The sequence below is a fragment of the Indicator indicator genome, chromosome 29 (assembly GCF_027791375.1).
Source record: "Indicator indicator isolate 239-I01 chromosome 29, UM_Iind_1.1, whole genome shotgun sequence".
Lineage (NCBI taxonomy): Eukaryota > Metazoa > Chordata > Aves > Piciformes > Indicatoridae > Indicator > Indicator indicator.
In genome coordinates, this window is record NC_072038.1 from 10,970,975 (window position 1) to 10,996,976 (window position 26,002).

At 40.6% G+C, this 26,002-nt stretch overlaps 1 protein-coding gene across 2 annotated transcripts; it reads left to right on the forward strand.

Moving 5' to 3' along the window:
• Nucleotides 1-25,685, forward strand: TEX2 (testis expressed 2). Of its 2 annotated transcripts, none has more exons than XM_054394009.1 (11): nt 1-1,645; nt 4,686-4,886; nt 6,529-6,886; nt 8,025-8,272; nt 10,656-10,805; nt 11,997-12,096; nt 15,762-15,894; nt 20,490-20,612; nt 22,598-22,807; nt 23,051-23,171; nt 23,664-25,685. In XM_054394009.1, the coding sequence occupies exons 1-11, from the start codon at nt 20-22 to the stop codon at nt 23,784-23,786; spliced, it is 3,393 nt and encodes a 1,130-aa protein (XP_054249984.1). In that variant the 5' UTR covers nt 1-19; the 3' UTR covers nt 23,787-25,685. The 2 variants fall into 2 exon arrangements, with proteins under 2 accessions (XP_054249984.1, XP_054249985.1); XM_054394010.1 differs by having other exon boundaries at nt 6,529-6,865.
• The last annotated feature ends 317 nt before the right edge of the window (nt 25,686-26,002 follow it).

The following is a 26,002-nucleotide window of genomic DNA, read 5'->3' on the forward strand; positions in this document are numbered from 1 at the left end:
CACATCTCTGGGACCTGCAATGACAAGTCAGAACAGTAGCCATGCAGAGAAAACTGGTGAAATGTCCTCAAAGCAGTCAGCACCAAAAGTGCAGGTCCAGCGATCTGTCTCCCGAGAAACCATCACTATTCATTTCTCTGCTTTTGGGAAGGAGGAAGAAGAGGAGGAAGAGGAGTTTAAAGAATTTCTTGGTGAGGAACTAGATGACCAAAGCATTGTAACAGCACTTGAAGCCAAGGAAGACCTCTGCTTTGAGCATACTGGCCATGATTTTTCTGGTCCAGCTACCTCGCTTGACATGGCCAACTCTGCATCACTACTGTCCTCATCACCTGCAATTCTGCCATCTGCAGAGACTGTGAAGCTGTTGGATTCTCCTTCCACATCCCAAATATTCAATGCAGTGCCACTAGTCCTGTCTCCGTCATCAAACACATGTCAAATTGTCAGCTTATCAGGTGCACCACCGCCTGTGGAACAGAAATCCATCCTGTTGTCTTCCCCATCTTCATCCCCTTCCAGATCAGGTGTCTGCTGCAGTGGATCCACAGTTTCTACTTCAAAGCCTTTTAAGTGTTTAGTCAAGTCCCTTTCAACAGAAGTGGAACCGAAAGAACCCACGCCACCGATGCGACATAGACAGTTAATGAAAACCTTAGTGAAATCTCTGTCCACAGACACTTCCAAACCAGAAGCTGAAGCTGTGTCTTACAGGCCTCCTGACTCGAAGCTGAACTTACATTTGTTCAAACAGTTCACTCAACCTCGAGCCACAGGTGGCGATTCTAAAACTGCCCCCTCATCTCCATTAACATCTCCCTCTGACACCCGTTCCTTTTTTAAAGTCCCTGAAATGGAGGCTAAAATTGAAGATACTAAAAGACGCCTTTCTGAAGTGATCTACGAGCCTCTTCAGCTGCTCAGTAAAATAATGGGTGATGAAAGTAGTAGCCACAGGTCCAAAGCCTTATCTTCAAGTGCTTCAGAACTCTCAAACCTTTCTAGTTTGAATGGCCATTTGGAAAGCAATAACAACTACAGCATTAAGGAGGAAGAATGTGATTCTGAAGGGGACTTCTGTGGGAGTGACTCTAACCTGAGTAGGAATGATCAGTCGAAAGTGGCTGAGGAACACCCAAAAGAGACCGAGACCAAAAGCTCTCAGTCTGCAAGCACAAAGGACGTGAGTTCAAAAACTTCACTTGTACTTGAAAAATGTTCACTGTCTGCACTAGCAAGCAAAGAGGATGAGGAGTTTTGTGAACTGTATTCTGAGGACTTTTCCTTGCTGGAGGATGAAAGGAAAACCGATAAACCTACTGAAACTTTGCTCGATCGAGAGATGACTGAGAAGAATGGTACTGTGCTCAGTAGCGAAGATGAAAATAATTCATATGTGCAACAGCCTAAAATACCAGTGAAAACTTTGTACTTCTTAACACTGTTAGTCTATGCTTACTTTATTATCCCTCTCCCTGGCTACTTAAGTGGACTCTTCTTTGGAATGGCCCTTGGATTTATGATAGCTGTCTGTGTGATTTGGCTTCTTACTCCACGCACTCATGAATATACCAGATTGCATAACAATAGGAAAAATCGATGGAATACAGAAGCTCTAGACATCAAAGAACCTGAAATACTGAAGGTGAGTGGCAACGTAAAGCAGGGCAGGCCTTCTGAAGCCATTTTCTCCGGTGCCTGTGTTCCACAGACCCAGGTGTTCTCTGGGGCTGGGTCACTTGGTAGCTGGGATGGAGGTGACTTGCTGCCTCTGGAAGCCAGTTCAGCCTCTGCTGACTAACAAACAGACCAGATCTTTTTGGTTTTGCGATAGGAGCTGTGACCTTTGCTATGGAAGGCTCACTGCCCAGTATTCCAGGTTAGTTACCAGTCTGATGGTCAGGCACTTTCTCCTAGATGCAGCTGTGAATTCAGAGCAACTGCTGACCTTTATAAACAGGGATCACAGGATCAGTGTAAATAGCAAGCAGCTGCAGGGTAGCATATGACTATGGTCATTGTCCTCCCTGAATTACTAAATTTCTTATTTTAACAACTTTGCTAGTACAAAAAAGACCCATCATACAGTCATGCCTCTCCCACACAAGGAAATCCATTGTTGCTTCAGTAGTTGAGCAAAATTCATCTGTTGCTACCATGTTATGGTAACATAACTTCTCTGTTTTGCAGTGCAAAATGGTTTCCCTAGGCCCTGAATCTTTTGTTCCAGTTTGTTTTTGCAAAGAGGGGGATGGAGGTATTTCTGCTAAAATTGTTCTAAAATGAAGGAACTTTGAGATAAATGTTAGGTTTTCTTGTAGAAACTTGAAATTGTTTTTTACGGTGAATGAAACAACAATTTATGAAAGTGGAAACTGCTGAAGTGAGAAGCAGATTGTGCCATACCCCCTTTAACACAATTACATATTTTTTGGGGGGGGAAATTCCCGAGCTGGCACATTTTCAGATTCAGGGATGAAATTAAATGTGAATGTAATGCTTTAGGATAAGTCCTGTAGCTACTGAGAAGCTATAGCAAAGTTCATGCATCTGATGCGTGTCCCAAGCTGTTCAGGTCATGTCAACTTCCCCATCTTTGAAGTTGTATTCCTGGATTTTTTTACTTCTTACATGCAATACACAGCAGTCAATAGAAGGATTTATAAATCACACCTTGTTTTCATCACTATCTGTCCCCTGCTCAGCACAAGTGCTGGGGTCAGAAAATTCCATCTGGTTCCATCTGAAGCACGACACTAAAGAAGCTTCAAGTGTACTCTCACCTTCCTTCTTTTGGGTACCAGACATACCTAAGGGTTTCCAAACCTTCTACTGAAAATAACATTGTAGCTTTTTACAGTTACGGAAAGGGCTGCTGTGGCTAAACTTCATCTAAAGATCAACTTTCCAAGTGTTCCTTCTCTTTGTGCCAACTCCTGTGGTCTTCAACTGAACTTTGGAGGCAGCAAGTTTCCATCTGTATGTTTGCCTGACTGCAGGCTCCAGACTTTGGTGTCTGAGCTAGAAATAGCTCAGAGATCTGATCCGGGAGGCAGGTGGGAGTCTGTCCAGAGATCCGTGGGCCATATGGACATTCCAGTTCTGCACAGAGTGAACAGCTCAGTGGCTTTAGGCAACTCTTGTGATGTCCTCCTCGTGCTTCAGTAAGTCCAGCTGGAGTTCTTGGCTGAAAATTAGTTGCTGTCTGCTCGAAGATGTCTTGGCTTAATAATTTCTAGGAAGGAAAGGGGATGTGCTCAAACAAACATCCACCCTGCTGTGCAGAACCTTAATTGTTTGTAGAAAACTTCCTCCGGCGTTGTGTTGGTAGCTGTATACAACACAGGGTAAGCAACTACCCAAGCACGAAGCTACTCCAAATAACAATGTGTTGATATTTCTGTTAATAAAAGAGGCAGCCTGCTTTGGAGCCGAGCAAAGATGAATGACTTAATCTCTGCTGAACATAAAAGAAATGCTATTTTTTCTAGGTTCTCCAGGGCCTGTAGTGAAAATGGAGCTAGGTGTTGGAGTAAGCAAAACATAGATATCACTGTTACTATGGCACCTAAGAAAGAGTGTGTTCTCTACCTTGAGAAACTGTATGAGCATTAAAATAAATTCTGCATTTCTGTGTGGGGGTGGAAGCTTTTTTTGCAATGTTGCACTAATTTCTGGGATGTTTTGCATAAGGTAGCTACAACTTTATTTGTTTTGAGAATACCAGGGATGCTGGTTCAGCTTTCTCCTCTTCCCAGCAGTGGATGCTCTCCCCACTTCTCACCTCAGTATTTGTAAGGATGCTGTTTGATGCTCTAGGGGATGCCTTTTTAAGTCTTCTTTGCCTTCTGTTGACATTAATGAACATTGAGTTTGCCAAATTAAGATTTTGATGTGCAGGTAGAAGTAATTATCAAAGTATGTTGCAGGGCAGGTTAAGAGAAGGAAAACTTGCTCATTCCTTCTTGAATGAATATTTTGGCTTGTCTTCTGCCCCACTTACCTTGCATTTTCTGTAAGCAGATGGTAGAGGAGTAACATCAACTGTGACTAGAGTCAGCACTTAGGGACTTGTTTCAGCAGGGCTGGTTGGTTTGTTTTCTGTTTCCTTCACTGCACAGAAAGGAATTAAATTGACGTCCTCATGCGTGACTCCTGTGTTGTAACTGGGCAGTTAAGCAGCATGTTAGATTCTGTCAATCGGTGATGGTGTGTTAAAGCAAACTCCACTGTGGTCTTCCACACAGTACTTAATTGTTGGTGATTAAGATGTTGGTGCTGTCTATAAGCAGACAGACTGTTTGCTCTGCCTTGACTGCTGGTGATTGAAATGTCTGTGCTTGCTGTAAGCAGATGTGCAGCTCTGCAGTGTGCCCTTGCTGGCTGCCTTGTGGTTCTTCCCAGCAAGCCTAAGTCTGCAGATCTCGCAGCCTTTCATGAAGATGAGGCAAGAGAGGACCCTGCTATGTGTACAAAATTATGCAGTCAGGAAAACAAATGGTGTGCTCTGTCAATTAAGTGCTGCCTCATTTAGGGCATTTATTGCTCTGTTGTATTTTAAGTGAAATGACTTAAGCAAAGGCTTGGGTAATTATTTAAAACTTTTATGCACATACTGCACTTGATTTTCCAGCAGCCTAAAAGCCTCCTAACGAGTGTGTTGCTTTGTTTATTTTTAACTCTAGGGATGGATGAATGAAATTTATAATTATGATCCAGAAACGTACCATGCTACGTTGACTCACTCTGTCTATGTGCGACTGGAAGGAAGCACCTTGCGGCTTTCAAAACCTAACAAAAATATCTCTAGAAGGGCTGTGTACAATGAGCCAAAGCCTGAAGTCACTTATGTCAGCCAGAAAATTTATGAACTTACAGAGAGCAAGGTGAGTGTGCCTCACTTACGTCTGATTTTAACAAAAAATACCTTGAAACTTCTTCTTTATGAAATGTCAAAGGTGGTTTGTTTTTTTTTCTTTTTTTTTCATTCCTCTGTTTCCATGCTCTGTCATTACATAAACAAACCTGTTGTTGGCATTAACTTGCAAAAAAATTGTGCTGGAAGATCAAGCAGGATTTAGAAAAAAAATATTTCTATACAAGAAGGGAAAAATGAAAAAAAAAGATTTCTATAGAAGAAGGGAAAAGCATGATTTTTCTGTCAGTTCAGAGCAGACGTCAACACATGGGAGGTCAGAAAATTGTTCACCACATCTTGGATTGCTACATGACTGTTCTGAAGCTTACACCAAAATTCATAATCTTCAGTGGTTCTCCCTATCCCAAGGCAGTTCAGACAACATTTGCTTTTTGCTTGAAGAGGGAGTGTACATTGAATGTGGATGTAGCAGGGCAGAGTGAGAGGTGGCTGGAGCAGACGGGACTTTCTGGAGATAGGGATTTTTACATTAAGGATAACGCCAGGACAGTTTTCCTATTTGTTATTTGCCTCCCTTAAATTTGTGAAGAATTGCCATGTGAGGTTAATTCCATTGGCATTGTATTAAGCAATACATCAATACCCCATTATTAAAAGAATGGATTTTTTTTTAATGTGCTGCATCAATAGAGGGCCTTGGCAGTACAGATGTAGGAGGGAACTGCTTCAGTTGACTGTGGGAGTTAGAGGGAGAGAGGGACCAAGGCAACAGTGAGGAAAAGCTGCCTTTGTTTCCCTGAGTCAGTACAGGAAAGGAGTTGGCTGTCAGCTCTGCTTTCTGTTGAAGGAAGATGATGAAAAGATAAAGCAAAAACTTAACTCTGCAATAGGCAGGACTGTGTTTTCCCATGAAGAGGACAAGCTCTCACATGCTGCGGGAGCACTTGTCTGACAGTTGTTCCCCATGGTAACTTAGAAAAATTTCCAGTAATTCCCCCCGCAACCCGTCCCCAGTTGGTTATGAAAGTGTCAAGTGCCCTGTCTGTAAAAAGCAAATGAGGGCTGTTCTCTGTGGTTTTTGGAGACCACTGGTAAGTTCAACCCCTAGACAAGAATCTTTAACTCTTATCACTCTTCTCATCACTTGCATTGTCTTCATTCTCTCTGAATATGCTGAATTTAGAATATAATTATCTACATTTTATGTCTTAATTCTGAAATACTTGATGTGATTGTTGCCAGCTTAAAAAACTGAATTTCAGCAGGTGGACCTGAAATGCTGAGTTTAAAACTCAGTTTGGATTCTCACTGTCTACCCCATAGTCACAAAAACAAGGTTCCTGTTTTTCTATTATTTTTTCTTTATAACTATGAGAATAAAATATTTTAAATGAAAACTGAGTTTCTTCACATGATTGTAGAAGTCTGAGCTACTTGCATGGTGATTGTTTTAATTCTAAGGCTATTGCAAAGGCTTAGTAACAGCAGAGGATTGAACATCAACCAGCTGTGAGTTAGGAGGCAGTTGAACCCAGCAGATCCAATGTAGGATCTGTATTTCTTGTGTTCCTGTATTTGTTATGCAACATAGAACCATTGAAGATACAGCTGAAAAATAAGCTAATTTAACCCTTCTATTTATCATTCAGATTTCTCTGGTTCCTACGAGTCTGGCACGAAAACGGATTTGGAATAAGAAATATCCCATTTGCATTGAACTTGCTAGACAGGACGATTTCATGGCTAAGGCCCAGATTGATAGAGAGAATACAGAGGAAAAATTATCTGCTGAAAAAGTGGACTTGAACAATGAAGAATCCAAGAAACCTCAGGATGGAGCAAAGTGCACTAGCCAAAAGGATCAAGTACTTTATCTCTTTGGAAGGACAGGCAGGGAGAAGGAGGAATGGTTCAGAAGGTTCCTTCTTGCATCCAAGCTGAAGTCTGAAGCAAAGAAGCCATCCAGTGTATGTGGGAGCAAGCCAGGTATTCAAATTTTGCATTCTAGTAAAAGTGTCTGTTGAAAGAAACAAACCACTGTTGTGCTTTCACAGTGCTAGTTGTAGCAACTGTGGAGCTACAGTGATCTTTAGAGACAAATAATGCTGAAGATGCTCTTCTGCTCCTTATCTTGGCCTCTCAGTCCCACTTTCCCACCCTGTCTTTTCCTCTCTTGGCTACATGCCCCCAGCTGTCCTTACTATTTGCAGGCTGGTTTCTGTGAATGCACTGTTCTTCAGTGACTGTAACAACTCCTGTCAGTTTTGTAAGGATGAATTGTTCAGTCTTTCATTTTTTTCTCAATCCTGTTGGAGCTGATGTCAACATTTGCAGTACTAGACTCAGTCCTCTTATTACCTGTTCTTCCTCCTCCATCCTTCCTTCCACTCCAACTTTCTGTAAACAGAAAAAGGTTTCTTGTGGGTTAACATCACAACAAAACAAAATTTTCTTTTAAAATAAATAGTCCTATGCCACAGTAGATATCTGGTAGTCTACAGTATTGATCACATGTTTGAAATATTAATTTAAACCCATCCTCTGATACAATTTTAAGTCTGAATGACTAGTGCTTTCCTCTCTTTTTTGTTCTCTGAGAAGCTTTTAAAAATGGATTAACATCATTATTTCTGGCACAGAACTTCTTGAAATGCAAATGCAAAATAATGGCTAATTAAAATTCTAATACATGTTTTTCACAGTCCTTTTTAATTGTAACAGCCTATAATTAAATTAAAAACAGAACAAAAGAATGAAGTATAGTTATAGGTACATTTCAGTCACCTGACTTCTATTTTAGGCATTCCCCAGCAGGGCTGTTGGGGATTCTGCCATATGTTATCCATATGTGAGTGTCCATATTTAAATAAGCTATTGATCAGCTGAGTTTTCCAGCCTCACATCCTGCTGAGTGCTGAATCATACCAAATATTGACTAATTTGAGCTTAGGACCACCAAAACAGAGTAGTAGAATTTACTTCCACCCTTCAAAATGAGAAAGCACTGCTCTGCTCTGAATGGGCTTTTTTGGGATAAATGAAGTCTGCAACCTAATTTCTCTCCTCTGAGTGTTTGACCATGCACTCTGTCATTTGACTGTCAGGCTTCTTTTTTGCTAAACAGGTTTTACCCCTTTTGATTTAGGGCTCTTGCCAACACACAGCAGATCGGATAGTCAGTCCGGAGTTCTCACACACAGCCGGAGCAGCAGTAAGGGGAGTGCAGAAGAAATTGCATCTCAGCTGAAGCACAAGGACCTGGCCAGCAACGTCCGGCAGAAAATGCTCCTGGACTACAGTGTTTATATGGCAAAGTGTGTACCCCAGGAAAAGAAAAGCCCTTCAGGTAGTCCAGTCCTCAGTGCAGATAGCAGCCCTACAGCTGTGAAAAAGGTAATGCTTTTCCCTGAAAAGGTTCATCAGAGGTGGTGAATCTTTTATCTTCTTACCTACTACTGTAAAAATCACTACTGTAGAAAGAAAAATTAATTCCTTTACTTACAGGTTGGACCTAAACTTTTTATACGTTTGCAAGTTCCCTGTTGACTATGGTTTCTTCTTAGTGTAACATGCTAGCTTTTAATTGATTAATTGATTTAGTTTGATTTCCCATCTCCTGAGAACATCTCTGGGTTTTTTTCTGGCTTTTGCAGTGTCTTGTACCTACAAGACTGTCTAGCTGAAGGCAATACAGCTGTAGGTTTTCTTCCTTAGGAATGCACAGGTGTGTCCCCCCAAAAAAAGACAATCCAGAACTCGTCCCCAAAGAATTTTTGTCTTAAGATGAAAACAAACCAGAAGTCCACAAATCTCACTTCCTAATAGTAGTAAAAAGTGGTGGTGTTTTGTTTTGTTTTCCCCTTGTATGTATAAAATAGAACTAAAAGCATATTTTTGAGGTCTTAGCTTGTTGAAACAGTTTAAGTGGAATTTTAGTACTTGGTAGCAAACTTGACCTTCTTCATTTTCTGGTGAAGAGAGCTAAAGGTTTTCTACCCTTCCTGAGAGCTCCTGATCCGGACAGAATTGTCACATAGCAGAGGTATAAGCTAGATGCTGTTTGTGGCAGGTTTTCAGTGCAGATACTATAAAACCTGTTTTCACCCCACATTTGACTTTACTCATGCATGTGAAGCAGTGCTTTTTGTCCTGGACCTGAGAACTCTTTTTCTTTTGCATGTTTTAGGAAGTGCTTAACCTCTTCAATCCTTCTCAGGAATGATGTCCTGGCCCTGTTGCCAGGAATAGGGTTAGGAATTTACCTTGATGTATCTGATGGTGCTCTGGCTGTGGCTTTGACAATAGTGGGACAGTTTACTGCAGTATTCCTGCTGCTTGGGTTGACTGGGGGACAGAAATGGAATTGGGTCTTGTACAGACAACAGTTTGACTTGGACAGTGTTGCTCAAAGAGACATGAGGCATGGATTGATTTCCATTTGTAAATGTCCTTTAAAACAACACTAAGTGGCTGATGTGTGAGTATTGTGCAGTACCTGGCAGTGTAATGGTAAACAATGTCTATGGCTCCAACTAATCCTTTGGTCTTTTGGATTGCATTTGAACCATTCTTCCTAAACAGAACCTTAATATTAAAAGTATGACACCCTTAATAAATGGGTCCTTAGTGTTAAGTACAATCACCATTCATTTCAAAGATGTGATTCATGTTGTGCATCTTTGTTGCCAGGCTTTCCTACAGCATCCAGAAAGGAGCAGGAGGCCATGGTATAGCATGCTAATAAACACATCTTGTGTTCCCCCAGGAAAAAAAGATATTCTAGCCCCTCACAGCCCCTGAAGCAGTGATGAATTTGCTGCTGCATCTGGCACGTGTCAGAAATCAGTCTATAAATAGATCAGCTGCTGGCAGGAAGCTTGCGTCACAGCAGAAGCTACGAACCCAGCAATGCTGCCTGCGTGAGGCTGCAGCCATTGGGAGCAGTCACTGCCGAGAAATGATATTCAGAGCTGTAGCATCTACCTGCCTCCTCTTAGAAAGCACTGCTTTTTTGCTGGCTGCAGGATTTCTGCCTGTAATAATGAAAGGCACCTTCGTTCAATGCAGACAGTTGAGAAAGGCTAAGTATTGTTGTCTTCCCTTCATGGATTAAATACCTGATGGCATGTACACAGATGAAATTATTTCAGCTGCCTTTGCTTTTGTGACTCTAGTCAGTGAGGCAACATCTGAACATATGTTGCTTGAGAGTTTTGAGACCAAGACATAGACCTCTTGCACTGTAAGCAAAGCCTTCAAAGCAGCAGAAGGAACAATATGGTTCCATAAATCCTATGCCCAAGGACTTCAGGGGAAAAATTGATTTCCCTGTATTGCACTTGCTCATCATCTATTTGTGATATTTCTGAACTAGATTTAAGGATGTGACCTTGGGTCTTGCTTTCCTGTTTTTTGATAAAACGAAACTAGTGTCGAGTAGCTGTTTCTCTGGATATGGGGAAGAATGTCTCTGCAACGTTTCTAAGTCTGCCCACTCTGTGCTTATTTGCTTTTGCTGCCAGAGGTTAAATTACATACAACTTTCTCATTTCGCTGCCAGAGGTGAATCTATATCTGTGTGGTCTCCTTCTCTCTTTTGCATGTCAGGATGATGACAAGCAAGCTCATGTCAGGCCAGCTGATGTGGTTGTAAAGCTGAGCATTTAGTGTTCCCAGTTAACCTGAGCTCTAACTGAACTGCCCAGTGTCAGTGAGGCCTTCTCTGACCTCAATTTATAGAATGTGTAAAGCTGAATGACCTGCTCTGTGTTTTCAGTTACCAGATGCCCACATAGAAGCTGAAGAAGAGGAACAGGAGGCCTGGGTGAATGCTTTGCTTGGAAGAATATTTTGGGATTTTTTAGGAGAAAAGTATTGGTCTGATCTAGTGTCGAAGAAGATCCAAATGAAGCTTAGTAAAATAAAGGTAACTAATGTGAAGACTTGCACTGCACATTGCCTGTGGAAGGAAACAAACACATGGTCTTTGAGCTTGAAAACAGCAGAAGGAAGACCTATTTCACCCTTACTCTGAAAGACAAGTAAATGAGTGTGATAGAGTTCCAGTTCAGCTTTGCTATTTCACAGTTGGAGCTCAACATGTTAACTTTGCAGCTTCAGCTTCAAATGAACTACAGCTCAATTAACTATTTATGAAGTTTTTGTGTAAAAAGTAGAAGTATTATTATATTTACTTTAGGGATAAATAGAGCTGCATATAAATTATGAAATCTGCTTTGGGAAATTGTAGCTTGGGTTTAAGATGGAGAAGATCAGGGAACCACAATTCTAACGTGTCTCTATTAACGTCAGACATCCACTGCTGGCAGGAGAGGTCAGTGGGAGTAACAGTCAGGGAAAGAGCTCTTTGGGGTGATAGACTATAATTGTTCATCAGCTACATAAGCTCAGAGGGTGAAGGGAGGAGTGGTGCTTTTGAGGGACTTCTGGGTCATCCCTTTGCATTCTGTAACTGTTCTGAACAGCAGCAGTTGATCACAGGCCTGTTTAGCTCCTGATGTTTGGGGAGGAGTTTCCCTGTTCCTAGAGGCAAAGGAAGATACAGTCGTGCTGACAAAAGCTCTGAAATTTGGCTGCCAGCACCAGCTGTGAGATGGTGTTGCTTGTGCTGTGGGAAATAAGCAGCAACCTAATTCTGCCATGGCTGTTTCCACAATTGTGACAGCAGTCCCCAAGCATCTCATTGGAAACAGTTTAAGTGGAAAGACTGAGAATGGGGGATGGATGTATTTTTGACAGTTTAATGCACTGTGTGTTCACAGGAGATTGAATTTCTGTTGATTAGAAGCACTTACAGTAAATAGGCACACAAATCATCATGATTCTGTGCTTTTGTTATACTCCGCATGCTGGAGGTTAAAGGTCAGCATCTGAACTTCAGCATTTTAAAAACATTTAAACATTCCAAGCTCGGATGCTGAATTTCTCTCCAAAATATTGTTTGGAAACTGATAACTGTCAAAACCTGGCGTTGGAAGAAATTTGTGTTCTTTCACTGGTGGCTTTTCAGCTCAATCCTTTCCTCAAGTTTCTTCTCAGGAAACAACGATGTTTAGCTCCAAAACGTGGGTTTGATTTTTAAATTCTCTCCTTTTAGCTGCCATACTTTATGAACGAGTTAACCTTAACTGAGCTTGACATGGGGATAGCAGTGCCGAAGATCCTTCAGGCCTTCAAACCTTCTGTTGATCACAGAGGTAAAATACATGTTTCCTCTTCTGATTTTGCCAGGTTCATGCCTTTGTACCTGTGGAGAACAGAATTTTGATCTGTGTGTCTTGTGGGTGTTTTATTCAGATAAAGGTACCTTTATTAAAAGCTTGTTCTGAGGAGTTACACTGGGATAGAGAAGTGAACAAGAATTACTTAAATCGAGGTGGAGAAGTTTCTAATTGGTCTGAAGGGAAATATTTCCTTAGAGGACCTGTTGTGTTGCAGCTATGGATTGCATGGCAAACAACTTATTTTTAAAATTATTCTTTAAACTCATACATGAAAGATATGAAAATAATTTCTAGTTGGTGGCAAAACCAATAAACTACTAGTGAGATGGTAGGGATTTGCTGAATTTCCAAAACAGGAGTGTTGAGAACCTCTGGAGAGATCTAAATTACAGGCCAGCAGTGAGCTAAACTTCAGCAAGTCTCAGTAGCAGATTTAGAACAGTAGCAACAAACATAGTCAGAGCAAGGTTTGGGCAGACAATCAACTGAAGATCATAGCAGGAGCAGTCTTCACTTAGCACTCTGTGCCTCTGTCTGTGTGAGGAGCAGACTCTCTTGTTGCTTCATGTGGTATCTTCTCAGGGCATGAGGGTATTGAGCACACAGCAGATGTGTAGTGCCACCTGCTTCCTTGGCAATGCTGGTTGGAGGAGATGGCAGTGCTGGACTCAAGGAATCTGAGGGGAGTTCTGTTTACTGAGGTGGTTTGTGTCTTCAAGATCTTAGTTCTGCTCAATTTAGAGGTCAAGCAACAGGGGCTCCCCAGGATGAGGAATTTGTGATTGAATTCAGCTGTGCACAGTTCTAGACAATGAGCCAGTTCCTGATTAGAAGCAATTTAGGCTTCATCTTTGCACATATTATGTAGCTTGCACCTGGTCTTTTTAAGGTTTATTTAACTGTAACTTTGATGCACAACTCATTTGTCTGCCACTCTCACTGCACTGCTCTTCCCTTACTCATATGAACATCATTATCAGACTTTTACAACAATACCAGATGCATGAAATTGAGGAGGGAATAAATAAACTTCATCACTACTATTAAAAATATTGTGCCACTCAAATCACTGACTAAAAGCATGGGATGGTTGCTAAACTCTAACCTTTCCCTTGTAAAACTGTGAGAAAAACAGACTTTGGGGAGTTACTAAAACTCTCTTGGACATACATAATGTGTGAACTGCTGCTGCCTGTTGTATCCAAAGCTATTGTTTGCCCTTACCTCACTTGGGGCTTGCAGCTCTTTGGGGACAAGCTTTATCTCTATAGCACTGGGTGCTTTACTCTCAACTTCTTGAAAGGATGTTTTCCGCTGAGCTTTAGAAACAAAGCATGCTGGAAAAGAGCAGATTGTTTTGTTGTCATGAGGAACAAAAACTATCTGAAGAGAAATAAAAATGGAATAGCTGGAATAAGCTTATGTGCAATCAGTATTTGGGGATCTAAACCACAATGCTGCTGCTTGTCATATGCTTCCTGCCTGGGTCAGCAGCTTCTCCACAGTACTTAGGACATCCTCCACTGTTCCCAGTAGCAAAGTGGTTCACCTTTGGTAGAAATTTTATTTTGAGTTGCAGAAAACGTGAATTTTTTTTAAAGTCCTTACCTAGATGAGACTTGCCAAGTGATTTGGTGGTTTCTTTTTAAACAAGCTTGCGCTATGAGGATCTCACTGGAGCGTTTGCCTGGATTTATACATTTTTTTAAATTCCTTTCTCTGTTCTCGTAACTTTAGTTGTAACCAAAGACTACTTCTAAGTCATGAGATGGGATTTAGGAGGTTGCTGAACTCTTGGCTTCAATTAATTGCCAACAACAGCAGGGAGAACAAATTAACTCCTTCATTTTCTTGTTCAATTAAGCTGTGACAAGCCAACAATTATGGTAGAATCTGTATCCTTGCAACTCCTTTCATATTGTCAAATGTGAACTTGTAGTATCTGAGGTTTTAAAAGCTTGCAGTGAATAATTACTACTTTTAAAATTAATAATTGCTAAAATAATTACTAAAGCCCCTTGTTTTGCTGTTGTACTTAGAGGACAAGGAAAATGTTTTTTTATTATATGGCTCCTTGAAGTAACTAATTTTTTTAACAGGCAATGTTAGGAGAAAAGCCCTCTTGGTTCCGTTAATATAGTCCAATCTGAGTGGCAGCACATGCTGTAGTATTTGCTGTTCTTCTGTCAGGGCTGGGGAGCCAGATAGCTCTGAATGAATTGTGCCATCTGCTCGGTTCTTCACTCTCTCTCCCTCCATTACCTCCCTTTTTTCCCTCTGGAGAATGCATGGGATCGTGTTCTGGCCAGAAGGAATTTTCCCTCTCAGTAATGGCATCCTGTGCTTAATTTGATCTACTGTTAAAACAACACTGATATTTGAAGCATGCTGACTCACTGGTTATCCAAAAGGTCTCTTTTGCTGGTTTCTTTCTGATGGTCTTTCTGCAGCTTTGTTACTGTAAAGAGGAAAAATCTATATCAGCTTGTGTTTGAGTTCTTGTGTTTTGTTTTTGAACAGTATTAGAAAAACACTTTGATGGAAAAAAATTCTTTGGGTTGGTAAAGAAGCAGCTTGTGCTCAGTACTGCTTCCAGCACATCATCTCAGTGTATCAGTGACCTGATCTCTGGGAGCTGTGTGTGCTTCTGTTCATAGAAATGGGTGGGAGTGGGGACAGTGCCATTCTTCTGATCCATTTTTGCAGAAAACAGTTGAAGAAGGACATCTCTTCTAGCTCAATCAAACCCAAAGAGTAGTTACCATTAATTGCTTTTGAATAAATAAATAAAAATAGAATACATTAGTGATTGATGTGCCAGATACTGCTAGAGCAGACTGTGTGCAACTGCAGTGCCTGGGAAAGCAAGATGCATAATCTATGCTTAGTGACATCTGATGTCTAATCTCTGGATCAGAAATACCCTGTAGCTTGTTTTAATTGGTGGGAGAGCAGAGCCTAACGTAAGAGGCAGGACCTAATCTTGCCATTATTCCCAAGACAATTCTGTTGGTGACTGGTCTGCCCAGACAGTGGAATTTAATTCAATACCACACCTCTAGAACTGTTCTAAGTAATGCCCCTGCTTGCTGTGAATCTAAGAAGAATGCCTGTAGCTGAGTTAGAGTGAACTTTTCCATACTCCTTTAATACACCATTGCAAAAGCCAAGGAGACTGCAGGTTGTGACATGTGACAAGTAATATTGCTCTGAGATTTCCAGTTTTGCTTCATTTGGAGAGTGTAAGTAATAGAGGAAGTGTCCCCATTACTGCTTGGCATGGAGCAGTACTGTAAATAGTTTTGAAGTGCATCCCTGATAGCATCCTATTTTCTTTGTCTTGACTCAGATCTCTTTGCACTTAAGGTATATTCACTGATGTCGCTTCCAACAAGGCTTTGATTTATATCTCATCATTCAACTTTGTTCCATAAGCTTAATGTGTACAGAAAAATTGCTTTGATAAGCTTTTAATTATTTGTGAATTAATGACATAACCAGTTGACCAAAAAAGATAGTTTTTTGTCTTCGGAAAAAGTGTGACTTTGTTTAAATTAACTTTGGCTTGACATAAAAACAAAGTGGTGGTGGCTGTTCTTAAAGTGATGTCTTCTTCTTCTTGTTATTGATTATTTTAGGACTTTGGATTGATTTGGAAATGTCCTACAATGGATCTTTTCTAATGACCCTGGAGACCAAGATGAACTTGACCAAACTTGGTAAAGAGCCACTTGGTGAAGCGCTGAAAGTTGGAGAGATAGGCAAAGAAGGGTAAGGTCTTGCACTGGTAGAATCATGATGAAAAGGGGAATTTTGCCTTGTCTGTGTGCAGCTCTGGCTCTGCAGTAGATTGAAAGGAGTCTTTGGGGGGGTTGAATGCACTTAAGTGTAGAACTTGGCCTTTCTGTGTAACTTCAGTGTTTAATTTCACTATTGATAATTGCCTTAATAAAAGGCTTTTCTCATACCATAATTTTTATACAAATGAATTTTCTTGGTGGGATTTAAAAATATTCTATAACTACAATGTAGTGTTTTCATATCCTTGGGGTCTTAGCCAGCAAGAACTGATCCTTTGAGATACACACATGTGGAAATGGGGAGGTAGACATGTGTAAGGTGCTACCACAGCATGGTACACCCTCAACTGTAGTAGTAAACAACTGTGGAAAGTAAACAGGCTGGAACTGTTCTGTAAAGATTTTTTTTTTTAATACCTTTATTGCATCATAGCAATAATCTCACCCCTACTTTAGTCTCCAGTTTTCCTCATATCACACTTCTATTTACCTGCTATGTCTAAGTGAAGTGCCTTATAGCTCCACTAATTAGGAAACATATGTAATCATCATCACACCTGGCAGAGCACTGCAGCAGGTTGCCCAGGGAGGTAGTTGAGGCCCCGTCCCTGAAGGTACTCAAGGCTCAACAAGGCTCTGAGCAACCTACTGTAGTTGAGGATATCCCTGCTTATTGCAGGGGAGTTGGACTAGCTGAGCTTTGGAGGTCCCTTCCAACCCAAACCATTCTATGATCATGTAGCTTACCCAACTTGTAGTTTTGCTTTCCCTCTCATTTTTATGATGTTGTTTGAATTCCTTCAGTCTGTCCATTTGTATTAACCTGGTGATTGACACCTGTCAAATATACAGCCTGTCAGCTGTGGAGTGTTGATTCTTTGTGATGCATTCTCTTTGTACTCAAGAAAACTGCAGTCCATGAACAATAGCTGGTCTCTGAGTGTACAACCACTGCCAGCAAATGAAGAAAACATTCTCTGAATCTAGCCATTTATTTAGATGAGAATAAAATGCTGTGGTTCTTCAAAATTAAGATATTAGATGCTTTGTATCCTTGTTTGAGAGCTCTGAGTGTTCAGTCTGAGATATCTTGAAGTAATACAGCAGTGCTATATTACAGTGCAGCCATGACAAGAAGAGAAATGTAAGAAAACTAATGGCTGAATGATCTCATACCCTGGTAGAAATTCAGAGGATTTAAAATTGACCTAGATTCTTATTGTCACTGCTTGAAAGAAATATTTCTGAATTTACAGGAGTGCAGTTGGCAAGCGTGGTTTTTGAAAAATCCCATTCTCCACCCAAAAAATGGGGGAGAGAGAAGGAAATGTCTGTACAAATCAAATTCTTGCCTTTTTTCCCCCATCCCTTCAGGATTTTCTTGTATATTTTTATGGCTGTCCAGTGCAATGAATGGCCTCAGAAATAATTAGCGAATGCATTGATTTCATAGTTGAAAATCAGCTTGATTCAGGCTGAGGGATGGGCCCCCAGCAACGGCAAATGTAAATGTCTGTAGCTAAGCAACCAATTACTTGAAGGTATGAGCATTAACTTCATTGTTCCCTGCAAATGGCTGTGATGTTCCCATGCTCAGGGCCAGGTAGTGCCAGCTTCACATGAAGAACAGCCTGATCTATTCTAGATTGAATGAGATTTTTTCGGTTGCTGGATGGTTGTATTTTTTCCCCCCTCAAACATAGGGGATATTATAAACAAAGATAGTATGGAACAGTTTGATTCTCATCTATGCTGTGCTAGTTAATTTTACTGCCTTTTATAATGATCAGTTGACAGCTGCTGTGACAAATCAAACCATACTGCTTGTGCTTGCACCCACAATCATGTTGTCTGTAAGTGATGCTTGGTGGTTGCTTGAGCTCATTTCTGTCCCTCAAGAGCCTAGAACAAACTACCTCTTGAGATGCATTAACCACAAACTCATGTAAGAAAGGCATCTACTCATCCAGGAAGAGGAGGGTGGGGGGAGCAGCACTGAGTTTTAACTGTCCTTGGACATTGTCATTGTAAAGTGAGACAGATGGTTCAGTGTTGCAGTCCATTCTGTTGCTGCTGCTGCTGCATTAGTGCTTGCAATAGGAGTGAAGTGTGCTGTTACTCAGTTTGATAATGCTCTCTTGCCTGCACTCCCAGGAAAGTGCAGCTCTTAAAGGGTGGAAAACTCTTGCCAATTTTATGAAATTGCTATAGTAGCAATTTGGGCGATAACAGAGGTTAAGCAAATGCAGGCAGGCTGACCCAAAGTTACCACAGTTTCTTGCCCTATCAAGTCCTTTTTGCTGTGTTGTACCGTGTGAAAAAAACACAAAACAAACCCCAAACCAACAAATGGCAATTCATACAATATTGTACAATCTGCTCAGGAACAATATTGTAGCTCCAAAGTGTTTTTTGTGCCAATGTTTGTGTCATGTAAATGGTTCATTGTATGCAGAGATCCCCTGAAATCTCACTCAAGCTTATTTATTGTTCCTTTGGTCTTGTGGTCTTAGCCAGTTGGTGCTCCCTTGTGGAGGCACTTCAGAGGGCCCCATTATCTAGGCAAGTAAACCACCTTGGGTGAAGGTGACACCTTTGAGAACCTTGCAGATGAAGTGGGTGTGCTTTGACCTGGATGCTCTGTGTACAGGAAAGTGAAGGCAGGTCACACCCAGGCAGAAAGTGTGTGGTTTGAATCTGACCCAAAAACATGAACTTTTCTGAGAAACAACTCCAGCATTGCTATTGGGGTCAGTGCTGTGAGCTTTCCTCCCCGCTCTAAGTCCTGAGGGAGGTGGTTCAGTTTGGTGTACTGATCACTCTTGGGCAGGTACCAAATGCAGCTCTGGGCAAGAAGAGGTTTACAACTCCGATGCCATAGCCTGGGCAGCAAATTCTTCAGCGTAGCCTGGTGATGGGATTACTGCCCCTGTTCTTAAACAGGCAGTTAGGAAGGAGTGTTCTGCACTGAGCTGTACATGAGCTGTCCCTTAACATTAGGACTTCCTACAGCAACTAACAGTTTGTTCTACATACAGAGTAGCAGACAGTTGCTTCAGTCTGTGTCCTGTGTGCTTCAAATAAATTTCCAGGAACACACACAAAGAAAATGCAGTTATAAGGTGGATTCTGAACAAGCTGTAGAGTGTTACAGTCCTGGGTATAGTGCCTAGGGCTAAAACCATGTGCTGTTGAAGCACGTGTTGTGTAACAAGCTCTTGCATCTAGTGGAGATTTCTTAATAGTGAACTGCATTCACTGCATCTTTCCCTCATTTTAATCCGTTTAAAAGATTAGAAATTTTTCTGTGATCATGTACATGAACATTTCCAGAGTGGAAGTCTAGGAATTAGTTACTACTGTGTGAGGCTTTGTACCCTAAGAGCAGCATTTGTTTATTACTTTACTTTCTTCCTCCTTTTCTTCCCGTTACATTATTTGCCTTACTCCATCTTGGACTCTTTCAGAAAACAAACAAACAAAAACCACCAAAAAAACCCAACAAACAAACCCAAAAGAACAAGATAACCCCTCCTGAAGTTTACATGCTGTAAACACCATTTACTGTCAGAGTAGCTTAAAAATTCACAAGCCCAAAGGTCAATTTCTCTACAAATATAGCAGAGAAAGGAGTATTTCCAGCAAAGATACTAAAGAGAGTTTATAGCCTACATTTGTATGGGACAAAAAGTATCTCTGTAAAACATCTGAGGAAATATTACTTCCCAGGGCTATGTTAGACTGCTTCTGTTAATAAAATTACCTTTTTTCTATACAAAATTGGTAAGTGATAACACACACTGTATCTGCAGGAAGGAAGGTGAAGAGCTAGTCTGAGACAACTGTGCTCTGCCAGTTGAGGACTGAGCATTTCTTTTGGAGGCAGATGACAAAGATGGATTCTCTTGTGCTTTGCACGTTACCACTGCTGGAAATTGTCTGTGTTGCAAGCATTGCATGTATGTGGGAGGAGACAAAATGGAATTTATTAACTTGGGTTAAAAGTGCTGTGCAGATAAGGTGCATACATTGTGAAGATAAGGGGGGTGTGTGTTAACACTCAGTTAACATCTCCAGGAGATTCTGGGATTCAGTTAGCAGATGATGTAGTTTTAAGTTGGAGTTTTCTTTCAGTACAAGCCAGAATCGCATGTTCTCACCTTTCAATTTAAAAGTATGGCTTTGTAAGTGTTTTCAAAACAGATGAGAAAAACCCTGTCCAGCCTCTGTATTGCTCAATTTCAATGGGAAGCCACGAGCAGCAACAGAGATACTTTAAAATGTATTTCAAATAGTCTCCACGCTTGATTTGCATATGTAGAACAGCCATTCCCCAGCCAGCCTCTTTCATTCAGAATTACATTCCGCTGGGGAAGACAAAATTTCTGTTTGAAGCTACTTCTGACAGACTGGCTTCAGTTTTGTTCTTTCAGATAGAGTTTATTAAAAAGAGGAGGAGACATTTTAGAGTCTCCAGTAGAAATCCATGTAATGCCAAGCCATGCTGTAGGTGGTGAATAGCTACTTAAAGATATTACGTCTGACCTGGAAATTGCATTGTTTCAGTTCCAGGCCAAGGGCGTATTGTCTTGCAGACAGTGATGAGGAATCCTCCAGCGCTGGCTCTTCAGAAGAGGACGATGCTCCTGAAGTGGCAGGAGAGAAGCAGGTGGCTCCAGGAGCAGAAGGGTGAGCTCTCAGATTTTTGTTAATCCTTTCCTCACCCCCTATTTCCAGACTTAATGAACTGATACCTTGGTCCAGTCCTGTAATGCTCATTGTCACACACGATGTCACGAGTGCAAATATGTCCAAGCAATTAAACACAGCTTGCCCATTTCTAGAGCAAAGACCAAGCCCTGCATTACAAACTGAAAGGAAGCTTCTCTGCTGAGTATTTTATCATTCTGGGAGCATTATTCTGCACACAGCACTTCTGCAGAATGACCTGTGCAGTGCTCCATTTGACACCTCCTAATTTCTTCACTATTACATTACATTACATTACAGCCAAGTCTTTGGGCCAGAGAACCTGTGGGCACCTTCTTCAGGGTGTCTTGCCTAGTAGCAGGGCCAAGAACAGGATTTTATGTGTGAGCTTGAAACACTCTGTACAGTATTGCACCCATACTGATCCTGCTGATCCCATATTTCCAGTTGAAAGAACTTCAAGCCTATACAAGCCCAACTTTTTCAAACCTAGGTTTCTTGATGAGGGTTTTGTGGTTTTGGTTTTTTTTGTTTTTTTTTTTTTTCCTTGAAGGTCTTAGAGTATGCTGATGCAATACTGCCCTCTGATGTGCAAGAATCTAAAAGAACATGTCCCAGTGTCAGTTTGGGAACATCATTCTTTGTTTTCACTGCTGTTCTGTGTTTTGGTTTTGGTTTTGGTTTGGTTTGGTTTTTTTTTTTTTAATTCAATTCTTTGCTTTCTACATCTTATGCCATATAATGAGAAATAATGTAGCAACACTGAAATGTCTCTAACAATCATGAGGTTTCCTTTGTCTGAACACATCTCAGTAAAAACACCTAAAGGTTCCATGACATATCCAAAATGTTCAAGGGAGTTCTCTTGGAGTTTTAGTCCTAAAACCTTTAGAAAACTACGTGATGAATTGTTATAATTATTTCAATAGGTGCTGCATTTAATATTTTCAAGGAATATATAGATCATATAAAGAACTGTCAAGGGCAAAGAGGGGAGAACAAAGAATTTCCTTACACCTTTCCAAAACCCGCATTATTATCACTATAAGAACTGATGAAAGAGGAGTACTTAATCTAGGGAACATTAACAGCTAGTGTAAGATCCAAAAGTTGAAGTTAATTCACGTCTTCTGTATCAGCTGGGGGGTTTCTTGTCTTTTGCTAAGGAAAGTTCTTTAAAAGGCTGGCTAAACATGAGTTCTGTGCAGAATACATGAATGTTATTTCCTTAGCAAGGCCATCTCTGCTTCATAGCTTCAAGAGCCACAATTAGGTATAATATAGTGTGTGAAAATCTCAAACATGCTATTCTTAGAGTGTATTTCTGAAATGGGATAGGTGTAAGAAAAATTGTAGTCCTTAAAGCATCTGGTTGCAAAGCAAGCTACGCTTGCCAGGAAAAGTTGCCTCTCTGCAGGCATAGGTCATCAGTTTTGGAGCATCATTCTACCCGCTCCCTAACTGGCCTTCCTCTTTCACCACCTTTATACTCACTGTAAATGCTACAGTCCCTTAAAATTGAAACCTGTTTGATACACACTGTTAAATAGATGTGATGAAATGTGATGGTTGGGCCTTCTATGCTGAAACGTGCTTCTGTCTCAGTTCATCTGTGTCTTGACAGTTCTGCTAGAATGGTAACAGACAGGTTGTCACTTCTCATGCCAGCTTGCTGGCATAAATGGTGAAACTGTATTTGCAATTTAAAAATTATGTTGCATTTCCAATGCCATCTGGGAAGGTGGAGTGTTCAGACTGGGTGGAATTTCTGCCAGACGCTTGTAGCTAACAGAGCAGGGCTGCTACGTGAAGGCTCTGGTCAGTACTGCTTGGCCATGTCAATGTTTCTCTTTAGAATATTTACATCACACTCTCTAATGATTTCATAGGAATTCCATGTCCTAGCAAACAGTAGGTTTAAGAAAATTACCTTGATGTACTCTTTGTCTGCTCTCCACCTAAAGGTATATAGGAGGACATCGGACAAGTAAGATCATGAGAATTGTGGATAAAATTACCAAGTCAAAATACTTTCAGAAAGCAACAGAGACAGAGTTTATTAAGAAGAAAATTGAAGAGGTCTCCAATACTCCATTGCTGCTAACAGTTGAAGTTCAAGAGTGCAAAGGAACGCTAGTAATTAACATTCCACCTCCACCTACTGACAGGATATGGTAAGAGAAGCTTCCTCCAGAACTGGGCAATGTTTTAGCCCTTTAGCCTAAGGGACTGCAACTAGGAAAAAGGGTCAAGTAGCTTAAATGGGTTTTGGAAGGGGGGCAATACAGATGAGTTGTAAATATGGTAGGAGCTGCTATTAAGAGAACATTGACAGTTAACAGGCTGAAGTTATAGGTGTCGTTGGAGTGTTTATAATGGAACCTCTTCTGTGTACTCTGTACTGTGTACTGTGTAAGGTATGGCTTTCGAAGACCTCCCTACCTGGAGCTAAAAGCTCGGCCAAAACTTGGTGAGAGAGAAGTAACACTGGTTCATGTGACTGACTGGATAGAGAGGAAACTGGAACAAGAGTTTCAGGTGTGTATCCTTCTTACATTTTCATTTCAGTAATGATATTTTGGTCCATTAGAGGGGTGGGAGGGTTAAATTTTTGCATGTTCCCTATTTCATTCAAGACTAGTTGGCATCTTCCACCGCTCCTGTTCAATAGAAGGGAAGTTAACTTGGCTGAAACCAGCTTCTGAGCTGGTCTGAAGACTATGTGTAGACCTGGATGGAAACGTGGTTTAGTGCTTGCCAGAACGATTTTAGAACCAAAAATGTTGTACTTAAATAAAAGCATGATCCTAGGTGTCCTTAGATGACAGGACAAACTCCTGTCTGAAATTAACAGATATTGAGCCAGGTATCAATGCACACTGTAGAACTTCAGTGTGGGCAATGGCTCAGTGATGAACTCAAGAACCTTTGATCTGGAAATTTTTTGCATTTTTTAACTAAACAAATCAGAAAGCCAAGGTTTCAATTGGTCTAGAAAATGTAACTTTATATAATTGCATCTTTCCACAGAAAATCTTTGTCATGCCAAACATGGATGATATTTATATTCCTTTAATGCACTCAGCCATGGATCCCCGCTCTTCTATGTGCCCTCCTAAAGATCTGATCATGGAGGCCCCTGATCAACCATGACATGTGAAGACTCTTACAGTTTACAGTATTATAAAAGTTATTCACATGGTTTTATAAACTGTGCTGTAGTTCTCATCCTTAACTTGTGCCACTTGCCCCCCTCCCAAGGACTGCCTATAACCATACCTTTGTGCTCACTTGCCTGGTTATTGTTCCAGTGTACTTCAGCTACATGAAGTTTCATTCCATTAAGCAGTTGATTTGTTTTTGTACTGGCTGCCATCAGGATTTTAACTTGGAGGCTAAGATGACCTGTTCTTTGGGAGAGGGAGGAGGAACCTAAGTGTAATAGATGGAGGAGCTTATTGACACACCTTTTGTTCAGCTTGTTTTCATGCTATATTAATGTGCATTAAAGCCTTGAAAGGTTGTTTGGCAGCAAAGGAACTGCATGCCGAATCCTAAGGAATGAATTTATGAAACTGGAAGAATATTTTTCTTTCTCAGGCAATTGGAGGTGTGGAATGAACTGTTTTATGTTCTTTCACTTCTGCAGTTCAATAGCTTGTGTCAAGCAATCAAAATATGGAATGCTTTCAGGATAAAAGAATGTAAATTGGATACATAGGAAATATTGTGATTCAGTGTGGTAGATACATTATTACTTTTTTTTTTTCATAGAGAACTTGTGCTTTTTTGGGGAAGCAAGTAGCCATAAAACACAAACTATCAGTGAAGGTGGGGCTGCCAGATTTGTCAGTGAGGAGAAAAAAATTGGTAAAGCCATGAGACCAAACCATAGCAAGCCGCCTTATAGTGAGGTACAATCACCTTGGTTCATGATTAACTCTGAATGTTTCTAAAGACATGAGCACACATACAAATGTCAATACTGCACATTACCAGGAGTACTTAGTTACCTACTGTGTACAAAGCCTCTTGCTACAATGAAACACACCAAGTTCTTTCTTCTAGGAGAGTTTGTTGCTGTGAGTCTTTTCCATTGCACTGTGTTTACGGCCAAAGCATGGGACCAAACTCCGGGGTCACAGCCCTGCACCTGCAGGCATCAAACGGCTTGGTCCTTGTGAGAACAGCTGTGACTGAAAAGATTTTGACCCCCATGCATTGGTTCTTTGGGCTTTGTGGAATAGGAATTCAAGCACTGCAATTACTCAAGCTAATTGCCATGTAATTAAAGACTCTTTCTGCTAATTAATGGCCAAAACTAAAGGGGGAGGGAGAACTGCCTTTTCTTTCTATCTGGTATGATTCAAGATGTATGCAGGAAATTCAATATTTGAACACTACATATCCACTATTTAACACATGTAGTATTTTTCTGATACTCAGTGTTGCCAACTGCTCATGGATGTCAGAAAACGTTTTAGTTTACAAAGAAGGGGAGTTTGGGCTCTCCTTTTGTAACATGATTTGCTTCTTTTTTTTCTTTTTTTAGAAGTAATTTTTTAAGAACTTTTTTGTATGTTGTGTTGTCACATTTGATGTAAATCAAAATTTCCATGTGTAATGATGATTTGCCATCTCTAAATGAAGCTATTATATTGAAGATTTTTTAAACAGCACCTTGCCTGAAACATAAAAGAAATCAAGCATTTAATATATTTAAAATTAATTCTATATTTGAACACTTATTTTGGTTACCTTTAATTGAAATATTAGTAGGTTATATTTGTTACCTGAACTCCTCCTTGACCATTCCAGGCTGTGTATATTCTGGGAGTTTGCTCTGATCATGTAGGCAGTATTTGCCTTCCATGAAGTCTGCATGTCTCATACGCAGGTCTTTTCTATTTAATTTCTATGTGCAATAGCTAAAGACAGAGGACTAGATGCACTAATGTGTAAACAGATTTAGAGTTATTACACAAGGTTGTCATATTGCACTTCATAAACCATGGGTAACTACAATCTGCTTGCTTTGTTTTATTAAATAAATTTATCCCATGTCAAACAATTACTCAGTTAAAATTTATTTCTATTTAGTGCTTAGCCACTGTCTTCTACAATTTCCAAAACTTAATTAGAAAGACAGCTTGCTCAGACATCATTATGCTTTGTGCTTTTTCAGATTACTTCTTTTAATATACCCCAAGTTGTACTTGACTTCATTTTACAGGAGCCCCTGGCCTTGTGTTCAGTTCTACAAACTGAACCCCTGAACTTCAGAAAAAAACTACTGCGGTGGTTTGGGCTAAACTCATTCGAGAGAGCACGATTAACCTGGACTCCCTTTCACCCTGCTACCTATTCTC